Source organism: Pocillopora damicornis, chromosome 11, assembly GCF_964200805.1.
Source record: "Pocillopora damicornis chromosome 11, jaPocDami1.2, whole genome shotgun sequence".
Classification (NCBI taxonomy): Eukaryota; Metazoa; Cnidaria; class Anthozoa; order Scleractinia; family Pocilloporidae; genus Pocillopora; species Pocillopora damicornis.
The window spans coordinates 19678628-19691468 of record NC_142680.1 but is presented as its reverse complement, the minus strand read 5'-3'; the positions used below and the strand labels follow the sequence as shown (position 1 = coordinate 19691468).

General features: G+C 37.6%; 1 protein-coding gene across 2 annotated transcripts; it reads left to right on the top strand.

Annotated features, from left to right (window-relative positions):
* The first annotated feature begins 4653 nt into the window (after positions 1-4653).
* On the top strand, positions 4654-12814 carry LOC149038044 (uncharacterized). Of its 2 annotated transcripts, none has more exons than XM_089186692.1 (12): positions 4654-4801; positions 6284-6481; positions 6586-6641; positions 7178-7565; positions 8003-8466; positions 8848-8896; positions 9575-9836; positions 10106-10241; positions 11204-11245; positions 11558-11594; positions 12134-12171; positions 12401-12814. In XM_089186692.1, exons 1-12 carry the CDS (start codon positions 4771-4773, stop codon positions 12782-12784), a joined length of 2085 nt encoding a protein of 694 aa, XP_089042818.1. In that variant the 5' UTR covers positions 4654-4770; the 3' UTR covers positions 12785-12814. The 2 variants fall into 2 exon arrangements, with proteins under 2 accessions (XP_089042818.1, XP_089042817.1); XM_089186691.1 differs by having other exon boundaries at positions 7985-8466.
* Positions 12815-12841: the final 27 nt, after the last annotated feature.

Sequence of the window (12841 nt, the reverse complement as noted above, 5' to 3'; positions counted from 1 at the left end):
AATAAAATCACCGTCGAAAATGTTCTTAAAGTCATTTCATCAATCACCATTATATGTATTACGATTAAGAAAATTGTATGTGACAATCTCTTGATCAGTCTGTTGAATGACTTTTAAACATTTCAGCTGCAAGGGCTTTGTTTTAGTTTGTTTTGGATATATATGTATATATATAAATCAAGAATTCCAGCGAATACAGAAGGAGAACAGCATTCTTTACGAGTAGTCCAGTGTATTAAGGAGAATTGTTCCTAATTAACCGACATCCAGTCCCAACAAACACTGGCCGCACCACATGAGACCCTAAATGGGCTGTCATCATGAAATATACCAAAGACTAAAAACAAAAACTTCACTCAAGGTCTGATAACTACACGGTAACACTTTTATACTTCAATCTCTGATTTACTTTCATTGAGCTTCCAACATTTCGCACCATTCAATCACAATTTTCACTCGTGGTGAGGCCTACACGTCATCACTGCCCACGAAGCTCTTGCGTAAATGGTCTAAATTTCGTAACAGATCTAAGGAAAGTTATTTCACGGACGGGTCTTGAGCTTTCATATGTGCTCTCATCAGAAGTTATTATTTCTTGTCATTTCATGGCTCTCTGTAGCTATATAACGCTAGTTGGTAAGGTGACCCCTTGCGGGCGATCTCCTGATTATCCTGGTCAGGTGGAATGCATTACTCGAGGATTGCACGAAAGATGTAACTGGACATCTATCGACTCTTGGACTGAGTGCAGATGAAGGTTCTAGAACTGAAATGAAGCTGCTATTAGCCAGAGCCGGTAAATATTGATTTTGTGTGTTTCCAGGTAACTTTACTGTGCTTATGAATGAGTCCTGCAACAGATTTAAGTGGTTTTTACATTTTTTTACAGGTGTTTTCTCATTTGAGCAAAAACATCTTACCCTGACTATTTGCCCACGCCATAGGGCAGACTTTGGCATACGTTGGAGGACTAGGAAAACCCTTGTGCAATTCCCAAGGATCTAGCGACACATAAGTCCTCGAGTGCCAAAGGAAGCAACCGTGTGGATAGGCGAAAATCGATGTATATTTTTTGCAACTCCTACACCTTAGTTCCAGTTGGGTCGCGTAATTTGGATTGCTTCTGTTGATAAATATTTTCATAAAATTGTTTTTTCTCACGTTTATTTGTAATACCTTACACAAAAAAAACACTATAAGTTTCAACTTTCTCAAGCTAGCAAATTTTATATCAGTGAGGAAACTTTGCAATTTATATTGCCAACGTTTTTTTCTCGTCTGAGTAGCTGATTATCCATTGATTGATGACTGATTTATTACTTTATACCTAGGAATAGTAATTGATTTGAGTTATTTAATTTTTTTTTTAAGCAATTTGTACGCGATGCGACGAGTTCATCTGCGGGCAAGTTGCAAATGAACAGACGCCGGTGAGAGCATAGAAATTGGGAAAAAAATCGAGAAAGAAAAAACACGTGAAAAAGCCCTTCAGACAAAGACAGTTGTTAATCTGGGACAAGGCTCCTTCTTTGACCAGTAAAACACACCGCTTTTTTCCTTTTTTTTTTATTTAAGGGGTGGGGAAGGGGAGGGGTGCTATGCCGCACTTTGGTAGGCTAATTCCTGTCCCACATTTGTTTGTTTGCTGTATGTCACGCAACAGTACCTAGTGCTTCTCTAACATGGTATTCTGTCGTGGGCTGCCTTTAAGGGTTACGCGTTGATGCAAGATAATCATTTCTTAGCTGTATGACTGTCATATTTATATTCCTCTTATTACTTTTGAAGGTCCTGGACAAGGGATTCTGCGACCATCATTTTCTGCAAGAGATTTCCGTTCTTTAAAAGTACCCCCCACAAATCGTCAGGGGAAGAAAATGTGGCTGAAGAGATAGCTTCCATATAACGTGGCCAGGCAGCAGGGGTGTATTCATGTCCTCAAGACGGCTGCACTCATGTTTTTCAAAGGCTTTCAGCCTTAGAAAAGCACTTGTCACTCGAAAAATGTAGCAGGGTACCAGAAAAACATTCTCTAATGGACTTAGCAAAAATTGCCTACAAATCATATTTGAAGGAAGGTGTGGGAAAGCTGCCATCTCTTCAAGCCCCTGTGCGACGGGAAGATTCTCGTGTTTCTCTGAAAGAAGGCTAGGCTCTTAGAGTAGTGAGGAAGGCTTACAGATTCAGTGAAAAGCAAAAGTCGTACCTTTTATCTAAATTTCGAATAGGGCAGACGACAGGCCACAAGCTTGACACAGAGGTAATTGCTCGAGAAATGCGGCGTGCCCGGGGCACGGATGGTGCACGACTAATCCAGTCATCGGAATTCCTCACAACCACCCAGATCACCTCAGAGTCGCTGAGTGGCCAGAGAGATCCTGATGAGGCTGATATCCGAGCAGCTCAAGAGGAGAGTAATTTTAGCGAGGCAAAGGAGACTGTCGCGTCAATACAAGTTGACCATCCCTTGATCTACGGTCAGTACGATCTTTGTGAAATGGCGCTAAATGACTCTTTGAAGATCTTGAAGCTACCCATGTTGCAGTACATGTGTGAAGACCTTGGCTTCGATATTCCATCAAAGCCCATGCGTAAAAAGTCCCCTTACTTGGCTCTACTGAAAGAGATTGTCAGCAAATGTACTTGCCAAAAGTCATCGTGATGCTGACTTTCTCTTTAGTTAAGCAGAATAGAAAAGTGAGGAAGAAACGAATTAACAGTGACTCGTTCCTATTCGTCAGTTACTAGTTATCTCATTTTTATAAAAGCACGTAAAGTAATTAGAAGTTCTTCCGTTTTGTTCTGTTTTTCTTTTAATTATGCCAATGTTGACCCTCACTTTCCTTTTATGGTCTTCAAATCGGTAATGAAGTTTACTCATCTGGTAGCCGACACATGCAAACTGACGGACGTGAGAGTATTCAACCTACATTTCTTTCCGCTCATTTTGAAGTGCGGGATTTCTCTCTCTAATTTAATTTATCATTATTTCATTTGCGGTTTCTACGCGGGTATGTTTCAGCACCCCCGATACGTTTTCAATGGCGTTACGTTGCGTGACATTGATAATTACAAGGATAAGAAGAACTGTCGTCTTGCATTTAATTACTTTGAAGGTCAAAAGTCGCCTTTCGATGTATTTATACCTACAGAAAATGAGTTGCCAAAGTAAAAGATAAAAAAAATATCTTATTTATCAGCATGGAATCAAATACTAATCTACTAAGTAGCTTCTCTCGAATGTATCTTTTGCATTGCTTGAATATGAGATGGTGCTAATGTAATATGTACTTCACTTGCAGATTTTTAGCCCAAAAATATTTTGTAGAACCTTTTCAAATATCTTACGGAATAGTTTACTTGTCTTTACATTTTCCAAGCCACAAGCCGACACAGCGGAGACCGGATTTAATTTGGAGATTTAACAACTCAGTATGATTAAATTACCTTGTTGTTTGTTTACACATTTTGCATCATTTTTCTCGCTCAAAGTCACAAACATTTCTGCCATTTTCGAAGGGAAGCAATGCGATTCCGGACATCACACTTTTCACAATGAATGGAAAATAGCAATATTTCACAAATATGTTGTTGAAAATCCAAAATATGTGGTACCAGGTACATTTTTTTCGCGTGAAATATCACCCTTTTTTCGCCGCCATTTTACTCGGTCTGTGAGCATGTTCTTTCAAGGGCTAAAATAATCCCAAAATCGATGTGCCCCAAAAAAGTTTATTCACTAGAATTGAATAAGAATAGCTGTCCTAATATCGTGTGAAGTTTGGTGTTGATTGATTACATTTTAATCCTTAAACGGGGCTTGGTTTTTGCAGTTAATTTTTGACTGTGCGTCATGCGGAGCCTGAGCTCCGGAAGCCTGAAAACCGCGTTTTCAGATTTTGGCAAATTTATGAAAATTTAAGAATCGCTGAAACTTAAAAACATGATTTTTGAAAATAGTTTATAAAAGGGTATCTTTGAGCAAAATATGAGCAATTCACCAAAATGGTCGTTGACGGACGATTCTCGATCCTGACAGGCAGCCATTCTTAAGTAGATCAAGAAAAGGTTTAGAAAAGTTGTCTAAGGTATGTTGTTCGTTAGGGGCGACAATATGGGCGTTTTTGTTTTAAAAAGAGGCACAGAGAGTTTTAAAACACTGCTGTTTTTCTTTGTTTAGTAGACATCCCGGCTCAAGTGCGGCCTCCCATACAATCATCAGCTGTTGCATCAGGAGCAAAAGCAGGAGGCTGTCTCTGAAATTTGAACCGATCACTTCTATGGTTTGCCGTTGTCCCATCTCCTCATTCTCATTTTCCTCTGAGCCCAGTTTGCTACGAGAAGAACTCACAGCTCGCTCAAAGTTCATCTTTACCAATAAAACTGACTACTTTGCAATCTATTTAATCCCGCGCAGGAACCTGAAAACAGCGTAAAAGCTGCGTAGAAGGCCATCAATTATCCTCTCATTTTTCACCTCCAAACCTCCCGGAGCAGTGGATGGCACACTAGAAAAAATTCGATATTTTCTTCAGGTTTTTTAGTTCCACTTTTCATTAGTTAGTATGATTTTCAAGTTTACGTACACCACCACAATAACGCTATTCTTTTCGTCCGCTGGCGTAGAGAACCGTGTGGTGTGCTCTGTTATGAACATGCGCAGGAGTCAACTAGACGCCGCAAATAAAAATTTTTGCTCGCGGTTAGTTGTTTGCCGGTGATCCGTAGTTTTTGGTGAAAATTTTGTTCTAAGTTAAACATTGACCAGATATGTCTAAACGTGGGGCTGAAGTTGGAGATGGTGAGTAATTTTATGGTGCTTATTTTTGTTGGCGATGAACTTTTTGAAGATATAATTCGAATTGTAATATAGTCTAAGAACACCTATGCCTCAACTTGTAGCTAGTAGAAATCTAGATATGAAAATGATCGTGAACCTTAATGTAGCTCGCGAGGTTGCTCTGTAGGAGGCAAAGCTGCACGTGTCGTCGAGATGAGTGAGTGAGTGAGTTCTTTCCATGACACTATTGAAGACAGAAGAAGACAATAAACATCTTACAATTATTTCAGGATTACATGCAGTTAAAAACAAAAGTTCTCCTTGCAGAAGTATCTTAATAGATGTGATCGGGGGGTAATGAAACGTAAAGGAATTTTTTTTTCTATGAAGAGAGAGCATTTTACAGTTTAAATCGGCAAATTATGCAGATTTGAAGATATGATCTATTTAGTTCCTGCTGTGACACTTCAAAATATAATAAACTTCTCAAAATAATTTCACAGTGGTATCCACCTACGCTTGTTTTAAAGCAAAACTTTCCTTGCAGAAATATCTCAATATATGTGATCTGCACATCATAGCAGCTTTGAGGAATTTTTTTTCTTTGTAAAGAGAGAATTTCACTGTTTGAATCAGCAACTTATGCTGAAGAGTCACTAAATTTGCAAGCAAGCCAGCAGCAAGATACAATACCTTGAGTTATTCAACAGAATCATAGAATGGAGGAACAGTGGATCAGCAGAATGATGGAAGATTTTATAACATAGAAAGATGGAATGTCCTAAAACACGAAATGCCTTTTTGCATAAAACAAAAGTCTCATAAAAAAGGAATTGGAATAAAATAAGAAATTTATTGATGATGAACAATCAAAATTTATTATATGAAGCACAGGTAATCATTGTTACTTATAAATATATGGGAAGTGGCAGGTTTCCTGTTTTGCATGTGAGACAAATATTCTGCAACACTACCTTCTAGTCTCATTAGAAAACCTCTAATTCTTTTCAATGCTTTAAAAATTGTGCTATATCAGTAGCCATGTGCAGTCTTTGGCTGTCTATTTTTTATTTATGTGCTATATATATATTTATAATAATAATAATAATAATACAAAAATTTCTATAGCACCCTATTCTAGAACTCTAAGGCACTTTACAATAAAATATTTAAAGCAGTAACTTAGTAAATAATAAATTCAAAAAATACGAGAGCAAAACTACAAATTAAATAACACTTAAAAAGATAAGTTTTAAGGTTGCTATTAAAAGATGTTAGATTTAAACTACATTTTATATGCTCTGGAAGATTATTCCAAAGTTTAGGGGCGCAGACCGAAAAAGCACAATCACCATAAAATTTTAACCTTGATCTAGGTGTCACTAACAAGTTCATGGTTGATGATTGTAAATTCCTAGATGGCTTATGATGGTTTGTAAACTTTTTAAATCAAGTCAAAGTAATTTTGTTTTGTTTTGTTTGTTTGTTTGTTTGTTTTTGTAGTTCCAAATGAGGAAGGAATGGATATAACAATGGCTCATTCAGAACCAATGTTGAGCAGAAGTGATGTTGGTGATGAACAAGAATTGAGTGAAATAGAAAAGAGAGTGTTAGACGGTGACTCTACTTGGGTTCCACATAGCCTTGATGGCCCAGAATGCAAGATTCATGACACTGAACCAGCAACAACTCCAGGACATGGTGAGTGATACAATGCAATTACTCTCCTGTGAAATTTGAGTGCATTGAAGTTGGCTAATGCAATGTTATGGTCTTATCACAAATTACTTGTTCTTTTTTTTCAGCAAGAGTTCTTCAGAAAATACCTACGGTTACAGCTGGTGTAGGCACGAGAGCGGAAGTGAGTAGGATTGTAGATGGTGGAGATTCCACAAATTAGCTCCCAATCAATTGTTTTTAGGTCTTATTAGAATTTGAACTGTTAGTTTTGTGTAGGGAGGAAAAGCAGACAACCTTGAGAAAAAAACCTCTGAGCAGGGACCAGTACCAACATAAAATTCTACCCATGACACTGTGTCTATGAAATGATCTTGGGCCCCAGAAATGGAAAGGAAAGTGCACTCAAAGCATCTCACTTCCCTGTTCCTTCCACTCCCACAAGGGGTGTGAATACATACAAGCAACTTGTCAGGGAAGCCTAAAAATTTAAATTTTTGGGGTAATCTGTTGCTGAGTTGCATTACGTCCAGGGTGTTGGGATAATCTCCTCACACTACTGAAGTCAGAAGTGTGTCAGTCCTATCTTAAGGCATGACTCAAAGTGTGTTGGAATGGTTCTTTTAGGGAAATTAAAGGAGGGATTAATCACAAATATTTTGGCTGTCACTAGTAATGGATGTTATGCTAAGACACATGTATTATTTCTGTTGGGAACAGGAATTTGAAGAATCAGAGGTGGTGGATGATTCAGGATACATATATGCTATTAGAGAGCAGTTAGGAAGGAAACGTTCATTTGACCAGATTGCAACATATGGAGAGTTGACAAGCAGTGAGAGCCCAGTGAAAATGTCACTATCATCGATGAATGGTCCTGCTCAACCAAGCCCTGAAAAGCTTCCTGTTGTAATTGCTTCACATGATGGTCTTTCCGAAAACATTTCAAGTCATTTGAATTTGGTGTCAGGGCAGGCTGAAAAAAGTGCTGAGAAAAGTGATGTTGAGTTATCAAATGAAAGACCACTCATGAATGTGCAGCAAGAACTTGGGGCACCAAGTAATACGATATTATTCCATAATCCATTACAACAGCCTCCTCAAATGGGTAGGTGTCAACAAAACAATGTTTCCTGTTTGCATTTATGAATAATTTTGGTCTGTACAGTGATGGGTGGCAGCAAATTTTCTTAGATTCTACTGTCAAAGGGGAGTGGCATTGTTGCAAATGGCTTCAAGACTGCTGATTTTGTGTAGCTTTACAAACCAGTCTACTATACATACCTAACCTCTATTCTTGACTATTAGATATGCAATCCATTGATAAACATTTTTTTCTTAATTAGAAGCTGAATGTACAAGAAATTTAATTATGTTATCAATGATGCACTGTGCAACAAAGTAACTTTTTTATATACTTTGTTTGTAATCTTGATTAGAGAAAGAGAAAATGTTATTTATAGTTTATTAAGTTGTTCTTCTTGTATGAAGGAGGAATCCTGTTTTTTGTGTTTCCTACCACTAAAGGGATTCCTGTTGCTCCAGCACCTACAGGTGGAAATAATGCCTTAAACACAGTACCTGCTCAACAATGCTTAGAGATGCCACTTTTTCCTGCCTCTAACAGTCCAGGGTTGCAATCAGTGCCACAAGCTTCAACATTTCCCCATCAGCTTCAGAGCTTACATATTTCAAGTGCATCTTCTCAGCAACCACAGAACATAGTTACTTCAGAGGCATCGACTTTAGGAAGTTCTAAGGCCGTAACAACTTTGGACATCACTGAAATATCTCAACAGTTGTCTTGGACAGGGGTAGAAGCTGACAGAAATGATTTAGAAGGGAGCCATCAGGAAACAGAGAACTTCAAATCTCCTGATCTGGAAGAGCCTAATGTTGAGAAAACTGACCCTTCCCAAGTTGCAGGGAAAGAGTCAGCAGGTGCAATTGTTGCAGCTGAAGACCAAGAAAGGAATGGACATTTCACTCTTCAAATGTCTGATGTTGAGGTATAAAGCTCTAGATTAAGAAATGTTTGGTTTGGGAAATTTAAATCTGATAATTAAATCTCTAAGATGGCACCTCCCCTCAAGTGAGCACCCTATTTGACAAAATACGCCTACAATTGGCCAAAATTTAAAATTGGTGTTCAACACTTTTTAAAAAGATCTCTGTCCTTCCTCCATGGACAAGTGATGAAACTACAGGCATTAGTATTACTTATTAGCCTTTTACCAATCTTCAGTAAATTACTGCTTCTGCATCATTACAATACAACATACTGGTTGACTTTTAAATTGAATGTTACAATGTCCAAGTCTGTCTTTAGATCTAAGCTGAAAATGTTAATTTTAACCATAAACAATTCATTTTGTATTTTTCATCTGCAGCCACTGTCATCAGAAGGTTCAGGATTTGAAACTTCCGAAAAGTCTAAAGGTACATATGAGTCATGTATATCTTACCTGAGCTGATGTTCCAGATTATTTCACAACCTTTAAGTTTTCTAATAGTTCAGAGCTTTTATTTGAGAAACTTATATTAAAGCAAAACCTTCATCAAGGGAAGCAAGCCTTGGATCCAGACGTAATTAAAAAACTTTTCTTTAATCTTTTTTTTCTGTCACCATCACTGAAGGAACACTTCTATTCAGGGAAAATTTTCTCTGGTTTTTAGCTTGTCCCCTGAGTAGAGGTTCCCCTGTATCTGTTACGTTCATTAAAGAAAGGCCCACCTTTTGGGGACACTTTTTGTGGTTTTTATTTGTCCCCTAAATGAAGGTTCCACTGAATCTGTTCCTTTGCTGAAGGAGCACTTCTCTCTAAGGGACTCTTTTTCTAGTCCTTGGGTTATCCCCAGGATGAATTTTTCACTTTAATCTTAAGTTTGTTAACCCATATCAATTGTGATTTGTAGTGTCTGTAAAACTTGAGTCAGCCTTTGAAATTCATTCTTTAATAAAAAGGCAATTAAGTCACTATCAAGAGGCATCTAGAGTAAAGTTGCTAGCAAGTTGTTAATACAAGGATGTTACTCACTAGTGAAATTTGAGTGCATTAAAGTTGGGTAATGCCATGTAATGGTATTATCTCTAATTACACATTATTTGTTTTTCAGAAAACATTCTTCAGGACATACATATAGCTCCAGCTGGTGCAGCCACGAGAGGGGACACTTATGCTAAAAATGTGATGTTGTTGAAGAATGAGGACTTAGCACAAAGGGATGGTAATATACTTATGCCAACCACTATTGAGATGGCAAGAATGAGAAAGACTGGACAGTATAAAAAACAGGTCCAATTCTCCAAAAGCATGTCAGAAGATGCAGTGAGGAAAAAAATTCAAGAAACATTTCCTGCCTTTGACTTAAGTGTAAGGTAAAGGAAATTTAAAGTAGGAATTTTAGTTAAATAAAATTTTATTCATTGAGGTCAGAGGTAATTGTAAAACTGACTCCACAACAGATTGTTCCAGTTTTTTCCAAAGGAATCTCAAGATTTTGTTGATTTGCAATTCAAGTTTTTATTTTTTTAATGGCCAGTTCCAGGGTTATGACCCAGGAGGCAAAGAAAGAAAAAGAATAAATTCCCTACCACTAAAATTCCCTTTGAGAAATAATGCTTCTTTTTTTTTTCCTATTGGGCAGGTTTTATTGCGCATCAATCAGTAACACGGATAGTACTCTTCAATTTCATGGGGATCCTCGTGTATGGGATGGAAAAACAATAAGAAGAATCCTAAAGGGAAATTCAGCCCTTTACATTGTTATGGAGGAGATTCAGGTACATCTAAGGACAGTAATATCCTTGACATCATAACTTGTTCTCTAAACCAATGCCTGCAAAAGAGGTATATGTCATTAAAAAAGTGGAACACTTACGATAAAGAATGGTTAAAAATATCATTAGTAAGAACCTACTGGACTTTTGGTGGGTATGCAGTTGTGAATCACCCCTGTTTTACTTAAACCTCGTTTGGAAAGTGTTTTACTACAACTAAAACTCACTCCCTAAGAAAAGGTTTACGCTTTTGGTAATTTAGAACAGAGGGTTTCGTGGACCTTTGAAATTTTCTTTCTCAAAAATTGGCTATGCAGTTGTGAATCATGCTTGCCTGGCTTTGCTTACTCGTTTGCAAAGAGTTCCTACTGAGTTGTAAATTTGAAAAAACAAAAAATGCTCCGAAACTACCTATTAAAGTTAACCTACTTGGATTCTCAAAACGCAATAACGTCATGATTTCGTATGTACTTTTAACTGGCGGAGTTTGAATGCAACAATCGTGACAATCCAAAGTGATTCCTCTCTCGTGTATGTGCTTCACCTACAAATTAGTGGTTTAAATGGTTTAGTGTGGACGTTATAAAAGGCCGATTTTCAATTGAGTGTCCTAAGTAATCCGAGATTAGTTAAGTTTTGCTTTACTTCGCTCTGTGATTGGCCCAAAAAACTCGCGCCACTCTTTCAACCAATCAGACGCAAAAGTAAAACCAACCACGACTTGGTCGCCCGCGTTCTCCCGCGCCTTAGGCAGTTTGATTGTATCTAATTTGAGTTCTTATTGGCTCTTAAAATTATTTTCCTTCCATCTGATTGGCCGTTGTGATAACTTTGTTTTGGTTTTAAGACCCTCAATCGAAAAGCGTTAAAGTAAGTTTTGGATTTATCTTGGATCTTGCTCTTGACTGTCAGAATTCATCAGGATGTCAGGAATTTTATCTTTGTTCTGTTTGTTTCTTTGTCAGAACGGACTCGAAATGCTTTCGAAGGTCGCCTTAGGTGTAAAGGTTTGTTTTTGCTAATATTTATGATAGTATAAGGAAGGTAGCTAATCATGGGTTACTTACTACCTCGTGCAAAAACGATTTTTTCCAAACCCGCTCTCGTTGACCGTTTGTCCTGATGTTTCAGCAGACGTCCACTACATAAAAAACCTTTTAGCCTGATTTCTCTTTTGTGAAGTTTATTATACAAGTTTCTTTGAATCGGTTTTTTAAGCTCTCTTTTAATCCTCTCTCTGCTTAGAACTCAATTTTCTTTAGTTTTTTTTTTTGTTTCTTTTAAACATTTACAGTTCATTACATATTGTTATTTTACAGCCACTGTCGTTAGAGGATTCATCTGGAAAGTCCGAAGGTACATACATGCATGTCTTACCTGAGCTGACGTCCGAGATTATTTCACTTTCGCAAATATTCTAATAGTTCAGATATTTCATTTGAGAAAATTCTGTCTAAGCCGGTAACACGTTCTTCAAGGGAAGCAGCCTTGGATCCAGACTAGTAAACTTTTCTTTCATCTTTGTATCTGTTACCATCACTGAAGGAACACTTCTATTCAGGGAAAATTTTCTCTGGTCTTCAGCTTGTCCCCTGAATGGAGGTTTCACTGAATAGTTTATCTTCATTAAAGAAAGGCCCTCCTTTTGAAGACACTTTTCAAGGCTTTTATAAGTCCCCTAAATAAAGGTTCCACTGAAGCTGTTCCTTCACTGAGGGAGCACCTCTATTCCAAGGGGCACTTTCTTGTCCAGAGATTGTCTCCTGGGTGAAGGTTCTACTGTATTAGTTTGCAAACCCATTTTAACAACGATTAGGAGTGTCTGTAAACTTGAGTTAGCCTTTGAAATACCCTGTTAACACTGACTTAATCAAGTAACTTTTATTTGCTTTTAGATATTTTGGAAATCTTTCCTAATAGAGGGCCCATTGAGGTAAATATATATATTTTTTTTTTACAGTAGTATACTACCTTTTGGCGCTTGAACTTGACTTGAATTTATTCTTCTCCGAACATGTAATTATCTTTCGATTTTGTGTGCTTGCGTCGAGAGGGTTGCCACTGAAAGTAAAAGTATGTGCCAGAAACCATTTGGGGCGTCCTCCTCCTCTAAAACTTAGCTATCTAAGATAAATTTAACCAATAGTATGCGTTTCTTTTAGGGTGGATCGCCATTTATCCTAGTTTTTGCGCAGGGTCTTCCACCGGAAGTAAATTCTGCCAGGGCAGATTTTGGAAAGAAGACTGTTGCTAACTTGAAAAGAACTAATGCTTTTAATTTGAGCGGTAAAATTTTCCAAACCTGCTCTCATTCACCGTTTGTCCTGATGTTTCAGCAGACGTCACTACATATGAAACTCTTTAGCGTCTTTTTTTCTTGTGTGAAGTTTATTTTACACGTTTCTGGTAATCGTTTTTTTAAGCTCTCGTTTAATCTTCTCTATGCTCAGGGCTCGATTTGCTTTAATTTTTTCAATGGTTTTTCTTTCTCAAAAATCCAGAAATGTTTTCAAATACAGTCAACCCCTTTATTTCCTTCAAACTGAAAGTAATCCATCACTCGTAGTAGTATCAATTTCGACTGACAGGCACAGAAGCTTCAA

Coding starts and splice junctions, on each gene's coding strand:
- LOC149038044 (XM_089186691.1), top strand. CDS start 4,771: ATGTCTAAACGTGGGGCTGAAGTTGGAGATG. Junction 7,566..7,984: donor ACAACAGCCTCCTCAAATGG/GTAGGTGTCAAC, acceptor CTACCACTAAAG/GGATTCCTGTTGCTCCAGCA. Junction 8,897..9,574: donor AACTTCCGAAAAGTCTAAAG/GTACATATGAGT, acceptor TTTGTTTTTCAG/AAAACATTCTTCAGGACATA.